The 17960-nt window shown below is 45.5% G+C and overlaps 1 protein-coding gene across 1 annotated transcript in view; it reads right to left on the bottom strand.

Moving 5' to 3' along the window:
* Positions 1 to 14795: 14795 nt before the first annotated feature.
* COL5A1 (collagen type V alpha 1 chain) overlaps positions 14796 to 17960 on the bottom strand; it is a 128406-nt gene continuing 125241 nt past the window's right edge. Inside the window, 1 exon segment of the mRNA XM_085239143.1 lies at positions 14796 to 17648. Coding sequence (XP_085095269.1) covers positions 17502 to 17648 — 147 coding nt within the window. The 3' untranslated portion in view covers positions 14796 to 17501.

The following is a 17960-nucleotide window of genomic DNA, read 5'->3' as shown; positions in this document are numbered from 1 at the left end:
CAAAGTGAGCACTGCCTGTCCCTGCCCACAGCCATAGGACAGACAGAGAGCTCAGCTCTCCATCATCACTGTTAATCAGCTCATTAACAAAGGCTTGTAAACCAGTCCCAAAGATACGAGGAAGGGAATGGGGGAAAAAAAAGGAGGAGGGAGAGGGGGGGAATGGAATCAGCATCTGATCCATCCTTGAGATTTTTGAGCTTTTCTCTATAGATTTCTTTCTTCCATCCAGAGCAGGGAGGGGTGAGACCTGTGCAGTTAAGCAAGTCAATTGATGAATTGTCTCCATGACATTCAAGGGGGCTGATTCCTGGGCTAATCGTAAAAAGGCACCACCAGGGGATTTTTAATAAATCCCTTTAATTAAGTGATATATTTTAGAATTAAATTATGATGAAAACTATAAATCCTTTCACAATGAATGGAGCTCAGCGTGTACAGAAGGAACAGGGCATCCCTCTTATCTTTCCCTCTTTCCCTCCCCTTAGTACAAAAGGATTCAAACAATTAATTACCAAACAATACAGGAAGCCGTGCCATTTATCACTCTGCAATCCAGCCTTTTAAGAAGTGAGATTTAACCTTGCACTAGCTAATCCTGTGCTGGCAGAAGGGTTTAATGGCTTTTTTTCCTACCCACTGCAGTGCTCAAGGGCTTTGCTCCAGAATAGCTCCTTATGGCCAGGGCTGTGAGCCCACCTGGCCATCAGCCATGGGATGTCTGGAATGCATCACCCCTCCAGCACGAGCCAGATCTGTGCCCTCAGTCAGCACAGAGAGACCCTGACCTGGGGCAGCTGAGATCAGGAAAGAATGTAGGCAAATGGAAATCGTTCTGGAAAGAGAGGAAAAAAGTATACAGCACTGTGCTCGAAGCTTTACTTGCACAACGTTGCTTGACACGTAACAGTTTTGTTGTACAATGCACGAGCTGCCGTAGTGCAGCACAGAGAGAGTCGATACGAACCAGAGAGAAACTAAATAGCAAGAGAGATTGCTCCCCAAGACACAGCCTTGTCACAGCTGCTGCAAGCAGAGGCTCTTTGTTAACATATTTACCTTGCTCCGTGATCATTTACTTGCTGCATAAATAGAACTGTTCATTTTCTTCTCCCAGCCAGCTCTCTGTGTCCCCTCCGTGGGGACATCAGTGCAAACAGCTCAGGGTACCAGGCCATTGCAATATCCTTTTGCAGCTAAGCTGCCAGTGATTCTAGGAATAAACAGAAGACAAAATATCCAGCTGAAGAGTTGCGATCACGGTGAGGGAAAAACATATAAAGAATAATACAATATTGAGATATTAATAATAATAAAAAACCTAGTAATAGGAACTTGCTTAATTTTAACTTCCCCATGGTTGTATTCAGAACAGCACATTGCTACCATTTCTGAAACCCACAGAGGTTACACCACCAACATGGCACTTATCACACCATCACTTCTTTCACTGCCCAAAGCACTGCTTTATCACTGAGCAATTGACCTCCCAACCAGGCAGCCCACAGCCAGTTGCATTTTTCTCTTCAGTCTCCTTTGGGAAGAGAAGAGCCTCAGAGTCAATAAACATGTAAGAATTTTCATTTTAATAAAAATTTAAATGACGATGAGATTTATCAGTTTGCAGATCCTGCCAGCACTCAACCTTTTGGCTCACCTCCTCTTGGATTCAAGGCCAACTCATACACAGAGTGAGCCAACACCAATCCCAACCCCAAATCAGTCTGTAAAAGCAGCGGCTTTTTATGTGGCAAAAGCAATCAGGGAGCCTCACCTGATGCAAGCCTTGTTTCCTACCACGTGTATCAGAATTTAATCCCCCCAAATTTTGGCAAATAAAGCAAGTTTGAGCATTTTTCAAGGGGGAAGAGACACGGGCAGCCCTGACGTATCCCAACTTGGGAACACTTTGTGGCTCTTTTCATTTGCCACAAAGACCACCTGTTACAGAACAGGAGTGTTTTGCACAAGGACATTCAAAAGTATCACCTGTGGGTGGCATCTACATGCTCTCTCTCTTTACTGCCAAGCATCCCATTGGGACCATCTTCCTGTGTTTCTGGCTGGACACAAAACCCCACTAGAATCATGAGAAATGCTAAAGCAAGAGGAAGAACAATATCTACTGTTTATTTTTTCCTTAGTGAAACCGAGAATCATAAATTTCCCAGTTAAAACTCTCTTGAAAGATGGCAATTGGTGAAACATAACTTACTGCTGGTAAAACACAGACATTTTCAATAATTAATACACAGGATACCTTTAAGAAAGGCAGAGGTCTTGCAGAGTGGAAGGTGCAATTATTGTTTCATTAAAGATTGATTGCATGTGTGGCCATTCATTTGAATAATGGCTCTGCTGACACCTTAAATGGAATGATAAATGAGGTTCGGCGTGCTGCTGTGACTTGATGCTCGTGTTGACTCATGGATCCTAGTGGAAAACTGCAGCTTCTTCCCAGCCCCAAAGGTCACCTGAAATATTAACGAGCTGAAGATCAAGTAACAATGAATAAGGTCAAACAGAATGTTATGGTGACAGGACTAAAATTAATTGCGTGATAATTGTCCTACGTTTTGGCATTTATTTTCAGCTTCCTTTTGTTATTGAAGGAACCCAGAAGCATAGCCCCACTCTGAAGTGAAATGAGGTGTCTGCCAGCCACAACAGAACCATTTCTCTGCTTGGAGAGAATAGTGAGGTATACACTGGGTCCCAAACCTCAGCAATGGCCCTTGTGGCTCATCCTGCTCCAGTATAGTCACCCCAGCCCCAAAAGAAGCTCAGAAAGCTCTGGGTGTGATTGCTGAGGGCACTGATGCTATCACTGATTGTGCTTGATTGAGACAAACATGTGAAGCCTACAACATTCTGGCTGTAGCATCTGTGGGTTGCTTGGCTGGAGAGACCTGAATGTGTTGGATTGCTCTTCCCCGTAACAGGGAAGGGAACAGAACTCCTGCAGCCAGCAAGGTATGCGGGGCAGGTGTTACTGCAAGACAAAATGCATATTGGAAGAAAATACCTTGATTATATTCATGATTGGTTTTGCCCTAGTCTGCAGTACTAAGGAGACCTCCTTCTATCAAAGTCAATTAAATCGATGCTATTCTCCTAAAACCTGGTAATAAAACAAAGGCTGTACATATCCATTAAATTGCAGTACACAGCCATTAAGCTGGCTTTTGCTGCTGCAGTTCATCTACTGCCAGGTTTTGGTGTGATCCTGGTCTCATTTATATGAGTTTTACTCTGGTGTAACAGCAGAGGTTTCACAAGGTTGGTCTGATTTACCACAGTCAGGTACATATATCGACACAATTACAAAAGGGATGAGACAGATACTTCCATTTCAAAGACTCACAAATAATCTTTGTGCATCAATAAACCCAAGAAATCAATGGTTTGCTAAGCAATCAGGCACTCTACACACCTCACACTGGATGGGCTTTGGGCAGCCTGCTCTAGCAGGAGGTTCCCTGCCCGTAGCAGGAGGTTGGAACCAGATGGTCTGTAGGGTCTCATCCAACCTACTACAAAATCATTTGATTTTGTGATTCTGTTATTTTATGAGAAACTTGGCCGAGTGTCTTCTTGTCTCAAGAGCAGTAATGTCCTTCTGACTTACATCGATTTTTATCAGACACCAAGAGCTTTGCTGGATTTGCTACATCCCCACAAGGCATGGAGAACAGCACAAAATTTGGGAAACCAAGACACAAACCAAGGAGTTCTCACTTGGGATGATGCACTTGGGGTGCCTCTGGGGTAACCTGGTATTATGGCTTTCATCTGCCTTTAAAGCTGCTGCAAGCACAAAGCTGTAATGCTTCCTGGCAAATAAGCAGAGCTGTAATGAACCTGGTAAAAAAAACAAAAGGAAAAGGTCACCACGCCCTTGTCTATTAACATGGCCCTGCAGAAAGACCCAGTGACTAATTAAAACTGTGGGCTTCGCAGTCAGGAATACTAATCCTTACATCTGCACTGGCCTTAATTACCTACCTCTGCATGCTTCCTCATGAAGAGGAAAAACAACCCATGGTCAATCTAATTGGCTTAATTTTTATAACTGTGTTCCCCCTGAGACTCATTTCTAAAACCATTTGGACCGTTCCTTAAATATCCTTTTCGTATCTCCTAATGATCATCTCATTCTTCCTAATTTGGAATGAAAGACAGAAACTGAAATAAAAGGAAGGGTCTTTTTGGTTTTACGTAGTGCTCAGCGTGAATTTCCTGACAGCAATACTCCTAACAGCCCTTCAGCTCAGATTTTGCTGCTGTTTGGGTTCTTGGGGTTAGGCAGCCCTGTGGTTCAGGCTGGACAAGGAGTCCAAAATACAGCAAATACCCCCAAAACCGCCCAAAAACTCAGAGCTCGTGGAGGGCCTCAGCCTCTCTTGCTCTGTTTGAGCTTTAATTATTAAAGACAAAAGGAAAAAAAAAAAAAGAAAGAAAAAGGAGGTGAGAGCTCTGAGATTTATGGCAGCCCATAAAGGCTCTGTACACCATGATTTACACAGCCCCAGCATCGGGCTGAGTCCAGGAAGAAAAATGAGCGGTACTGCGTGATTTATGAACACCCACCTGGCATTTCCAAAATTCTCCAGCAGCACACGGTTAGGTCAATAATTCTGTTACTGATCACCGTTGGGATGAGGTCAGGTACCAGACCTATTACAAATGTTTATTTATTTGTTGAATCTGCATTAACTGCAGCCCTTAGCAAGGTCATGCACTGGCACTGGGGGTGCTCCTACAAGCTCTAACCTTGCTCCCAGGGCTCACTGCACTGTGGCTGTTGGCACACCTGTCATAATTGATAGCATATTAGCAAACTATTGAATAAGTTAAACTTCCCTCACTCCTTGTTTCCATCTTGGAAAATCCCACCACATCTTTGGGTTGGGATGCCCTAGGGCAAAGCAAATCTTCCAGCCCTTATAGCCATTGCATCCAGCACAGGAAATGGGTTCTGCTCCAAAACCCTACCAGCAGATGAACCCTCCAGCACTCTCCCTTCATGGGAGCATTTGCTTTTTCAATTTGTTTTATTTTAGGCCTGGTACTTATTTATTTTTCAATGGACTTTATTTTTCCATAAGAAGGACACATCAGTAGATGCCACACACAGACTGAGGATGCTGCAGACCTTCCATTGGACCCGTGCTCCTCAGGAAGCACTGATTTCCCTCAGATCTCTATTTAGTGAATGAAAATGCTCTTCTCTCATGCAGTATTTCATGCTGAATCCATTGCTGAGGATGGGCACTAAATTAAATACACTCTAACCCTCAACCCCTGAGAAAAAAAAACAGCTTCAGGTGAAATTGATCCCTTCACTCCTTAAAGCCTTTTATTTCACACAGGTGGCTCCTCCAGCCTGGTCTGAAGCACAGCTGGACAGACACAACGAGACAGATGAACTCATATTATTTCTCCTCTGTGCTATCATTGCTATGGGCTTGGAGGTGTCTTCAGAGTGTGACACTGAGCCTAGGGAGCACAGGAGCAGCCCCAGCCTGGTTGGCCTTGTAATGCATTTATCCTGCTGTAATTTACAATATGAGGGGAAAGGCTCTGCCTGAGCCTGTTCTGGGGTTGATCAGTTAGGAAGAGAAAACCAAAGCTGTGCAGTCACCAGCTGCAGCAAATGGAAACTTCTCACCAAGTATTCTTAGAGATGTGGATGGCAGAGAAGCCACTCATCTTCACTTGACTGCCTGTCAACCGAAATTATTCATCGCAAGTGATCAGACATTTGCAAGGCTGCACTTCTTTGGGATTTAAACATACAGGCAGAGGCTCTGTTACAGCCATAAATGAACCTCAACAAATTTAGAAAAGCAGCTAAGTCCCGGATCTGGACAGGGACCAGGGACTTATTCCCATCTCTGGAGAAGACGGGGGACCATGAAAAGCAGCAAAGACATCAACACATCAACCCAGATACAAACTAAAAGAGACATTTATCCCCAGTGACATCCCACACAACCTCTGCACTGCTGGACCTCCTCCATCCTCCTGATGGCTCACTGTCAGCCCAGGAAGGGACTCAACTCCCAGCCCTATGGTGCTGGAATCCTGCCTCTGAGAAGTAAGGGATGCACATTCCCACACCGCTCATCTCCCCACTCATCCCCCTTCTTCCCAAAATGAGTGTGGTCAAACACAGACTGCAAGCAATGAGGCTGATTCTGTATGTGAGGTCCTTGCCTTGCTTGCTGCAATGGAACATGGCCCTGCAGCAGCACAGAGAGCATCAATGCTTTTTATCGAGAACTGTCAAGAGAGCATTTTTAAGTGATCTTCTCTATAAATCATCCACACAGCACCCATAAATCTCATCAGTCAAAGGAAGCAATATTCAATGATTTATTTTTACAGCTGGCTGAAAAATTTGCTTCCAAGTATCCCTTCTAGGAGCAAATGGCTTTTTAACAACATGGGGATCTGGGAAAGGTTCTCATTTTGGAAAGTTTTCCATCCAGAAAAGAGCTGTTCGTGAACATTTCTGGAATTTTGAATGATGAGAGGACAATAGAATATTTTGTCTTTTTTTTTTTTTGTTCGTTTTTCTTTATGTTTTTTTCCCTCTTCTACACACACAAAAAAAGGGTAAATATTCCTTCTGATTCATTTTGCATTACGAGTTATGCTTAGGGGATGGCTTTCAGGGCTTCCTTAGCATTACAGGATACAGGAAGATCTCTGACCCAGGGAGGTCAAATGGACAAATTGTGAGAAACAGAGGCAAAAGGAACAGGATGAAAAGTCTGCAGAAAAGGAAGGGGTGACAGATGGGGCCTGAGCACGCACTGAGCCCCTTTACACACCTCAACCTCTTCATACCCCTTGCACTGTCGCTTAAACCTCCCTCTTACAAGCCAAAAACATCTCCCAAACTTGCTGTGGTCAGAAGTAATGCTGCTGCTCCTACCTTCCTCCTGTTCATTCGTGCTCTCATAGCTCCAATTTCCGCCTCTTTGTCCCCACATTGGGCCCTGCGTTCAGCCAACACCTTTTAATGCCGCTGGAAGACGTGGCAGTGGTCACCACCTAATGAGATTCCCATTTCCTCCCACCTTCGTTTCATTTTCAGCCTTGATTACTGAACTCATATTTCAGGCAGATAATTTACACTCCCTTGGCTGCAAACAAATGGGCAGTTCATTATCTGCAATTGGCCTTTCTGAGAGGACAGCACCTGCTCCCTGCTCTGGTACCAGTGGGTTCAAACTGTGGCTTTTTATTTTTATTTTTTATTTTTTTACCTCTCAACTATATTTCTAAGCCCTTTCCCAGACGAGGAGAGATAGCACGTTGGTTATTGATGGAATTTCCATTTAAATTGAGGATGTTGCTCAGTGCAACACGTGTACCTGGTAAAGGAGACTTTCCTCCAGCACACAGCAGCAAATTATAGGATGAGGGAAAAAGAAGGCAGGAATGGGAGGGAGGAGGAGAGAAGCAAAACCTTGATACTAAGCCCAGCTGGGTGTATGTCTGCAATAAGGATCTTAACAAGGCTGTGGGTAAGGATGGGATTACACACCCAGCTCTGTGTGCTATCTGCTCATCAGCAGCTCCTTCTCCTGAAAGCTTTCTCTGCTCACCGATCCAATTAGCTTCATGGAAAATTAGAAACAAAACAGCATGAAACCTTTGGCTTTTAGGGAAGAAATAGAGATGCAGACAAGTAAAGGGAGTTGGACCCACCCCAGAAGAGTAGGAAAAGTCTCCATGGGACAGAGCTTTTGGATGGTGTTGTTTTTTGGTCTCCAGTTTTAATTTGCTCTGGGCAGCAATGGGGATGCACTGGGGCTTTGAGAATCCCTCTCTGGGATAGAGAGGAAATAGAGCAGGGTCATCCCATCCCTGCAGGCATTCAAGGCCAGGCTGGATGTGGCTCTGGGCAGCCTGGTCTGGTGGTTGGTGACCCTGTACATAGCAGGGGGGTTGAAACAAAGCCATTCTATGATTCTATGACTGCGTGCTGCTTTCTAGGACTGCACTGTGCTCTGTGCCTCCCAGGCAACACAATAAGCTCTATTTTTTTTCCCCCCCCTTTTTTTTTTTTTTTTTTTTTTTTTTTTTTTTACCATTTGCAGGGTCACCTCTGAGTCTAAATCACAGGTGTGAAGTAATCAGCTCCATATTGTACGTTGGTGGTTGCTACGGGGGAAGAAGCGATTAATTTATCGCCCGTTCCGAGATGTGGAGAAAGAAAGATAGGAAAGAAAAGGGAGAAAGAAGGAAAAGAGGAAAAAAATGAAAAAGAAACGGCCCCGAATAATTCTCCCTGAGCCACACGGGGACATTATTTACAGCCCAAAACTTCCACACCACTCTGAATGCAAAGCAGAATGCACGGTGCTGATAATGCCGTGCCCTGATCGGAGGGAGCAGGCATCTGAGAGCGGGCAATAACGGCGTATTTTCAGCTATCTGGGGAGATTGCAAAAGAATTTTAATTTCAAAGATGCTGAACAAATTGCAGATGAGACTCCACGAGAAGAAATAACGTCTGGCCATAGATCAGCATGAGTTGATTTTCTCCTCTTTACAGTAAAGCGTTATCAATCTTCAGAGGGGAGTGAGTTTAAAATAAATAAATAAAATCGAGGTAGCAAATAAATTATTCCTCAGCCCAAACAGAGGAGGATAAAGGAAAACTGTGTGATCCTTGATGCACAGCCATGAGGAGTCAGGGATGCCCCATGGCCACACAAGCGCTGGCTGCAAAGGGAGATGCTGTGGCAGTGTTGTGTGTGGGTTCCTGCTTGTTTTTATCTGCAGCATTTCACACAAATATTTTGAGCCTAGAGTGTGGTTGACCTTATTAGCAGTGCCTAATAGCAAACAGCTGGCTTTCAACCAAGGGTCTCAAACCCCAGTGAAAACATTTAGCTAATTAGATTGGAAAACACTCCACAATAGAAATGGCTGTGTTTTGCCAGACGTGAAATGAGAGGAAAGAGATAAGGGAGAGAAACATGGAGAAGTGAGTTATGCATCCCCCTCAGTCTTACTAAAAATACACACACCATTCCTGGAGTTCTCTGCGCCCTAGAAGAGCACTAATTAATCCCTGGAGAGCTAAAATGTGGCAGGCTAGAAGTGCTGCTGGTCCCTTTCCTGGTCTGTGCCAGGGTTGGAATTGGAGCCCCATTGGCAGCAATGGGACACAGTTGCCTGGTGCAATCCCTCCTGGTGCAGGGAGAGGAGCTTGGTGTAATAAGCACCACAGCAAAATGGGTAGGAAAGCAATTAGCTCGGAATACAGAGCCCATAAAGACAGAGATGAGAGAGGCTATCTGGAACCGAACGGCTTTTCCAAAGGCGTTCTTCAGTCCTGATGCTTTCTTCCACAGAGCTGTGAGGCTTTGGGCTGATTTGTGCCTTCTCTTTACTCCGTGGATGTGAATGCAGGGCTTTGTAGCAACTGAAGCTGCAGGAGCAAGGGGCAGAGATATCTGTACCCACGCACGCTCAAGGACACAGGTTCCTACTCAAAAATATCATTAATATTCCTTAGCAATAGCAGGCTGCTCAACAGCTACACTGTGCAGGAGTGCTGTCTGTCCAGGCCTGCAGGCGTGCTGGGCAGAGCCTTCAGCAGAAACAGCCACAATGCAGAGCTGGGAAGAAAGCAGTGGGAGGAGAAAGAAGGTATTTGTACACAATAAGTATTTAGCTCAGCTTGGTGCTTCCTCTTGAAGAAACTGATATCAAGGATTAACTTTCACATGTTCTGCTTGTTCTGCTTATGCCCTTCAGCAAGGTTAATCTTTGCACAATGCAAGTTTGAAAATTAAATCCACGGAGGTATACAAACTTCCCTTGTAGTTGGATTCAATTTCTTTCATTCACACCAAAATGATATATGCACATCGAATCCACAAACACTTTCCTCTCCAAGCAGATAACTCACAATCAGATGCTCCCCTCTGCGTTTCTCCCAGTTGTGTATCTTAATTAATGTTCCAAGCCTGGCAGCTTTTTGATTTCCATTTCAACAGAGTCTCTGATCAGCCTGCTTGAAAGGCGAAGCACAAAGAGGGACGTTGAGCTTTCGGGTGGCTGCTCCTGAAATTCAGCATCACACTGCTGGCCATCATCTGCCCTGCAGTGGGGACGTTTCAGGTCTCAGGTGGATGGGTTGGAGGCAGGCATGTCACAGAACTACAGAATTGCAAGGGCTGGAAGGGGCCTCTGGAGATCATCTAGTGCAACCAACCTCCTGCTAAAGAAGCCATGTTCAGGGAAGGGGTTGAATATCTCCAGAGAAGGAGACTTGCCACCTCTCCATCAGTTCCATATCTGCCTCGAGCTGAGGAGCCTAGCACTGGGCCCAGTGCTTCAGATATTGAATCCCCAGGGCAGAGCAGAGGGGAGGAGAATCTCCATTACCCTGCTGGATGTGCTCTTTGTAATGCACCCCAGGGTTCCACTGGCCTTCCTAGCCATGAAGGCACACTGTTGGCTTGTGATCAACCACTGGTCAACTGTTGGTCAACCAGAACACCAATTGGTCTCCCTGGCCACGAGGGCACACTGCTAGCTCATGGTCAGACATATGTCAACCATTTGTCAACCATGACACCCAGGTCCTTCTCCACAAAGCTCCTCTTCATCAGGACATCCTTTACTGATACTCAGCATCAGTATCCTCATCCTGTACTGATGTATGTGGTTATTCCTCCCCAGGTGCAAGACTCTACACACATCCTTGTTGAACCTCATCAGGTTCTTCTCCACCCAACTCTCCTGCCAGGGCAGCAGCTCAGCATGTTTCTGTAGCCTGAGACCGTAACTCAGGCACGACAAGGGAGGAGCCCAGCATCCCATGGTGGTCACCATCAGCACAGATACACTGTGGGAGGAGTATGGACGGGTAGGAGGATACGGAGAGAATAGAAGATGTTCAGAATCAAAGAGCAGCTGAAAAAAATAAAAGCAGCGCAGCGCTGGAAATTTCCTGCAAAGAGGAACATCTCTTTGTCAAATTAACATAGTAATAATTAGTCAGAACGAGAACGCTAAGTCCCAACGCAGGGCTCGTGGATGGCAGATTTGCTCTCTGCGCTCAGCTGTGTCGAGCAGCGATGCTGGGGTGCCTCTGAGCGTGACAGCCTGTGCTGTACAAGATGTAATTTCAGAGCTTCAGAGCTCTCTTGGTTATGCATCTCTTTAAAAAAAACAAGCATGTTGGCTTCTCTCTGAAGAAGAAAAACAGCCTCTTCTTTAGGGTTTTCACGTGTTTGATTTCTTTAGGGTGTTTAGTTTTGCTCTGGGCTATTTGAGAAAACTTATTAAATACAAGCATAAATTGCTAAGTTTTGTTTGCTGGGAAGGTAGAAACACACAGGGCCTGCCTGAACTATTGAGTTTGTGCCTCTGGAGAAAATCACTTTGCTGCCATGATGCCCCAGGATGGAAAAATCTGCAGCCAGAAGTTACAAGGAATAAATGAAATAGCAATAGGTGCCATAAATAAAGCTACAGCGCATTAATGCTCCTCTCTCTTTGGGGATCAAAAGCAAAATAGCTTTCAGTGTAGTGACATAAGGAAAACCCAGCGAGAGACCTAAATCCAGCAAGTTGATTACACGCCCAGAGAAGGTGCTGGGAACAAAGCTCTCCTTGCATTTACGCTGGAAGGGATACAAACGCAGCCATTCTGCAGGAAGGCTGCCATCCCCCCAGCTGGAAGCAGTAGTGAAGAGATGGGCTGAAAATCAATTCCTCCTCAGCAGCGCTTTCTGGTTGAATTCAGACCTTGAGTTAAGCCTCAAAAAGCTCCGAGACTTTGCTGTGTTGTGCAACAGTGCAATGGCAAAACAGCTGGCAGATATTGAGAACAGCAGCCCAGGTTGGCTGCAAGGGCTGCCAAACAGTGACCTCACTATAGTTTGAAAGTGGGAAAAAATACATGAGTAGAAATTAAGAGAGGGAAGAAAACAAACCAAGGCCCCACTGCAATAATGATTTATGGATAATTCTATGCTGAAGCATTGCTGCTCACCTGCTGCTTTTGCACTGTGCAAAAAAGGAGCCAAAAAGGAAAGCAGAGGCATCTGCACCCAGTGGGCTCAGCTCCAGCCCCAGCATCTGAGTTGGATGTGGGACCCAGACACAGCAAAAAGCTCTGTAGAACTCTCCAGGCACCCAAAACCTCTGAGGGTGTCCTGCTCAGGGCACTCACGTGAAAAATCACAGTAACTTGGAAACTGCACAACTGGTAGAGTGCTGGCTGGTAGGTAAGCAGAGCAGAGAATTTGCAGCAGCATTGCTCACCTGTGAGAGGCTGAAGGGGAGGGGATGCATTCAACGTGCACTGGGTGAGTTTTGCTGGGGACTCAGCAGCTCAGCTCACAGGTGGCAGCAAGCTGCCAGAAACCTGCAGCTCCTTTGCGTGTCCTCGTGGCCATGGAGAGGGCTGGTTTATTTATTCCCCTGGAGCTGCGAGTCAGATCAGTTCACATCATTTGATTGAGAAGTTATTAAAAAGAAATCAGGTCAAAGCTGGGGAAAAGACGCTGGACAGAAAGTTGCTGAGCACTGAGAATATTTCTAGTCTGCCTTTTACACCACAAAAGCCACCTTCTGCCCAACACTTCACATTCTCTCCATGCTGGAGCTCATTCCTCTCCCTCCCTATGACTGCCTCCCACCTCTCTTTGCTGCTCCTTTCCAGGAGGGCTTTGGTCGCACTCGGGAAGCCCAACCTTTCATATAGAGCACCCATTCACATGTTTTCTCCTACTTATTTTTTGCCCAAACTCACGAGATCATAGGGAAAAAAAAACCAGGATCTGGTCTCTAAATTTAACTGTAACCACCACTTCTTTTTTAGCCAGTTGTATTTTTACCCATCTCATGCAAACGTGGTATTTAAGGAGCTGGGAGCAGCATCTCTTCCAGAGATAATAATAGAGCAGGACACATCACAACTGATGCTGGCGTGTCTTGCAATGAGCTAACAGGGTGTGATCGTGGTGGTGCAGATGGAACTGAGCACTATATGCCAGCACTGCACCCATTCCTGGCACACTGCAGCACTCTGCCTGTCCTTGCATCTGTCCTCACATCCGTCCCTGCTGAGCACCAGGGAGCTGACAGACACATGGCCAACATGGAGACCTGGGCCCCTTCCTTCAGAAATAGGGCTAAAAAATACATAGGAGAAAGAAAAACTCCAAGTTTACCCAGAAAACAAGCCACAATTAATGCTTTACCTTAGGAAACAGCACGGTGGCAAATGTCTGCATCCTCATCCCTGGGGAGCTGAAGAGGAAATACTCTTTAGACTGCACCCTGCTCAGGCTCAGCTCTTTTAATGGCAGCTGGGAACTCAGCCGCTTTGGGTTAAGTGCTGCTCCTGTGCTGGGGTGGGTGCAGAGCATTGCATACAGCACATGTGGGAGCCCACTGCCTGATTCTGTCCCGGTTTCTGTTTGCACTGATGAGGTCAGCTGGGCCAGAGGGGAACCTCAGAGCACGGAGCAAAACTGAATTATCTTTGTGCTTCAGTAACCTGCTGCTTTCTGTTGTGGATCTTCCGAAAATTACCCTCCAGCTGCACTTGGCAGAATTACTGCCCTGTAGCTCTCACACCAAACTCTTTGTTATAGGAAAAGAGCTGAAAAATATGTCGTGCTTTCACATCTGGCAGTTCCACAAACAGCTGATCCTCGCTCAGGTCTCTGCTTCTTCCTAATGGCATATCAAAGCTGCTCTCAGCACTGAGACCCCGAGGCACTCATGAGAAGTGTTTGCAGCAGTGCAATGATCTATTGCAGGGCTAAGTGGGAAGGCAGCCTGGGCGAGGTGAGCATCACCTTCAAACTTCTCAGCATTTGCTTCAATCTCTCCAGCCGGGGCTGTATAACTCATGCTGTTTTTCTCCGTATTTCTTCCCCAGCTGTGGTACCACTGCATTTTTTGGGGTCTGTTTGGATGAGGATTTGGCCATAATACCTCAAGATTTTCCAGACCAATCCTTACCTGAACCAATCCTTATCTGCACAGCCCTCTTAACCTGTGATTTACCACTACTCACAGCCAAAGAATGAGGGGGAGGTTTTGATGGGACCCAGCTTGCCACGGTCATTGTGCGAAGCTGAGTGCATGCATATGCATACATGTCTTGTGTAGGTACCTGCTGCATTGCAACATGCTTTCAAGGTGCAGACATCTCTCCAACCTGCAAACCAGCAGCACCAACCCAACAATCTTTGTATGAAGAACCAGAGCAGTGCACAACCAGCCATGGTTGGTGCTGGTGGACAGATGGGCAATTTCCTACAGCAGTTTCCCAAGGAGCCATCATCTTCTTGCACATCCCAGGAGCACAATTGCAGAGGTGCACCCATGCTGCTTCCCCCCACGTGCCAGCAGCACCTGCAGGCAGGACTTTGGAGCTGAGCAGCTCAGCCAGCAGTTGCAGAAGCATTTTGTTTCCTGGGTTCACCTCAGGGATCAATGAGTTGAGGACAGGCTGTGATGCCAAGCAACGGCTCCTCGGGTCCATTGCTATAGAGCAGAGAACTGGCGGCCAACGATCACAGCTGTGGTACAAAGCTGAAGTCCTTCACCTTGCTGGGTCCATCCTCACTGAGAAATAGCATTCCAGGCCTGGGAGCTCTCCCTCTGAGGTCTTTCTTTCCTTACTTTACAGCACACGTTCCCTTTCACACTCCGACGAACTCTTCGTGGATCACCGAGCTCAGGGGTCAGGGGGAAATCCCTCTGCGACCGACTCCAAGAAGACATTCACATCACGTTGGTTTAGGTGGAAACAGTAAACTTGATTTATTGAAAAAAAAAAAAAAATCTATTACATTTATTCCTTTATTACACAGGTTTAAAATATTTAAAAATAGCTCTTATGGGCATTACACTTAAATTTTATGACATGTTTATTGGACTTTGAAGAAATGTACAATACGTCGTTTGACAGTATATTTTAAAAAGGGCCTTATGTACTAAATTTGTTTTTTTTTCCATAGGTTTTATTTTTCTTATCAACATTTGTTCAAGTCATATATATTAAGGGAAGAGGGAAATAAAATTACACAAAAAGAACGTCTGCAAATACAAGTAGTAATTTTATTGCAATAATACCGTAGCTAAGTGGTCTGGGGGAATCGGAACAGTTTGGAGCTCAGTACAATTACAACACTGTGGAATTCAACAGAGGAATTATTTATTTATTTTTTTTTTCTTCTTCTTCTTAAAGCAAGGAAATAAAAGGAAAAAAAAAAAAAAAAAAAAAAGAAAAAAAGCTCCCTTGATGAGAATTCATCAGAACAGAATCACATGACCTAGACAGACGCACACGTGTGTACATACATCAAGATATGGCTTATCTGTTGCAGACAGGAACGTGCAACCTCCTCGACCTTCCCAATGCTCCCAGCCAAGGCTCGTGCCAAGGTGAGCAGGAGCTGAACTCGGCACCAGGTCACCATATGTATCCTCGTTTTCACTGCTATGCTGCTGGAGTCTGCAGTTTTAGGGTAGCACCTTTTGAGTTTTTTTCCCCCCCCAGGTGGAAAGAAGAAAAATAAAAATGAATAGTAATTAGACAGAACACAACACAAGAAGGGAGACGGATGGACACGGCTCTTGCAGACCCGAAAGCACCGTGCAGCATCGCAGCTCCCGCCTCGCTCCCTCCCTTGGGCGCTGCTGCTCTCTGCTAGGGAAGGAGGGAGGAAAAGACATCATATATTGCCTTCTTTCACAGTAAATGTGATGTCCTTTCCTTTATGGTGACAGACCCCCCCTCCTTTTCTCCTCCCGTCCCCCCGGCTCAACTATAATACTCCAGGCCAAATAATAATAATAATTACAAAAATCCCGTGCAACATCGATTTTCCAGCCAAGAGATCTACACAAGGAAACAGCCGGGGAGAAAACAAAGCAACACATGGAGAAGGAATGGGGTGGCAGCGGGCTGTGACTCGGTAACACTGCGTGGGAAAGAAAGCCATCCTGGCAGCCACCATGGGAAGAGGAAGAGAATGGCACACGCAGCTCCGTCCTCACGACAATTACATCAATTAGCACCACAAACATTCAGCCACCAACACGACCTGGTGTGATCACCGCCGTATAAATGCATGAATACTTTTTTGAAAAGGCGTAAGCACTTTTAATACGTCCTACGTGGGCCCTCTAAGCTCCCATAATGCAAAGAAGAGATCTTCTGCATAGCAAATATGAAGCTGGCATGCATTTATAACCAGAGACCGGAGCAGAAGTGTGCAGTCTGTGTTGGAAGCAGCTGAAGCAGCGGTCAGTGGGAGATTGGCCAATGGCAGAGTCCAACCAGTGTAGTGTTAATGTTATTCGAATAGATAGCACCAAAAAGAGACATGTAAAAACAAAACAGCACCTTTTTTTTTTTTTCCTCTCCTTTTTTTTTTTTGTTGTTGTTGTTTTACACTCAATATCCCAAGAGGACAAATGGATCTTCCCTGCCACTGCAATCTGCCACTGGGAATAGATTTTTTTTTTTTTTTTAAATTATTATTATTTTAAAAGAACGCTGAAGGAAACATGGAGGCGAGAAGAATTAACTTAAAACACATACATGAAGGTGAAGCAGGGGCACAAAGAGGCAGAGATGCAAACTGCAGCCTGCTTTGTAGGGCTCTGTAGCAAAAAGAGGCTTTGCTTTCCTTATTTTGGAGCACATCATTCCAAAGGCATCAGTGGCTGCGGGAGTATGGCCTCAGCTGCATCCCCCGGTGGGATGGCAGCAGTCAGGTGGGGTCACATGCATGTTTTGAAGCCAGGAACGTGGGAACATTTCAAATAATATACAACACAAATATTTACTTACAAACATACAAAAATATAAGCACCTTTAAGACACGGGAAAGAGATGCCCAGGGTGGCTTTTAGCGATCAAATTGGTCGGGTTAGATTTTGTAAGAAGTGGGATTAGGTGATTCTATGAAGATACTACAGATTCTGGAAACGGCCATTATATCTGCTTGCTAGACCCGATGCAAATCTCACAGAAGTCAATGAGATGACCATGAAGAACTTCAACAGGGTTTGCAAGAGAGCCGGGATTCAACGTCAAGCTGAGCGCGGGAGTTTCAAGTTATTATCCATTTTTTCCTTAGAGACGAACAAACAAAAACCTGCAGAGAAGCACTTGGCATCATCTGGCGGAGAGAAGAAGTCTTGGATGCGTTTCCATCTCAGAACACGCAGGGCAGGTCCATGGGCCACGTGGGCAGCGTCAGGTCATGCGATTCTGCGCGGGTGCCGCGGCACAGAGGAACTGGGGCAAAACGAAGAACAAAACAAAACGAAAAGGAAAGAACCCATCGCTGTCCAGTTTCAGAACGTGCATGTGACGACGAGGAACTCTTTTTTTTTTTTTTTTTTTTTTTTCTTCTTTTCTTTTTTAATTAATTAAATGGCGCAATGAGGTTACAAGGTTGCTCATTTGGAGACTAGTTTTCAGGTGGCTCTTAGCCCATGAAGCAAGCTGGTCCCACCTCGAATCCAAATTTCTGTGATGCTTCTCCGAAGTCATTGAACATGATGTCGACGATAGGCACTTGCTCGACCTTGGGCGTGTTGATTTCCAGGACAGTCTTCTGATAGCCCTTCTTTGCCTGGAGGGAGAAGAGGGAGAGAGAAGAGCTCCAATGGAACCATAGAAACACTCAGATTGGAAAAGATCGTAAAGATCATCGAGTCCAACCACAACCTAACCAAACTACCCTAACAACCCACTGCTAAATCATGGCCCTGAGCACCGCATCCAAACGGTTTTTAAACACATCCAGGGATGGTGACTCAACCACCTCCATGGGGAGCCTATTCCAGTGCTTAACAATTCTTTCTGTAAAGAAGTTTTTCCTGAATGAATGAGGCAGTGCTGCCTCCAACCCAATGCCAGCGGGTTATCGTGAGCAAACATTCAC

Source organism: Meleagris gallopavo, chromosome 19 (assembly GCF_905368555.1).
Source record: "Meleagris gallopavo chromosome 19, MGAL_WU_HG_1.1, whole genome shotgun sequence".
Taxonomy (NCBI): Eukaryota; Metazoa; Chordata; class Aves; order Galliformes; family Phasianidae; genus Meleagris; species Meleagris gallopavo.
This window is presented reverse-complemented; position numbering and strand designations above follow the sequence as displayed.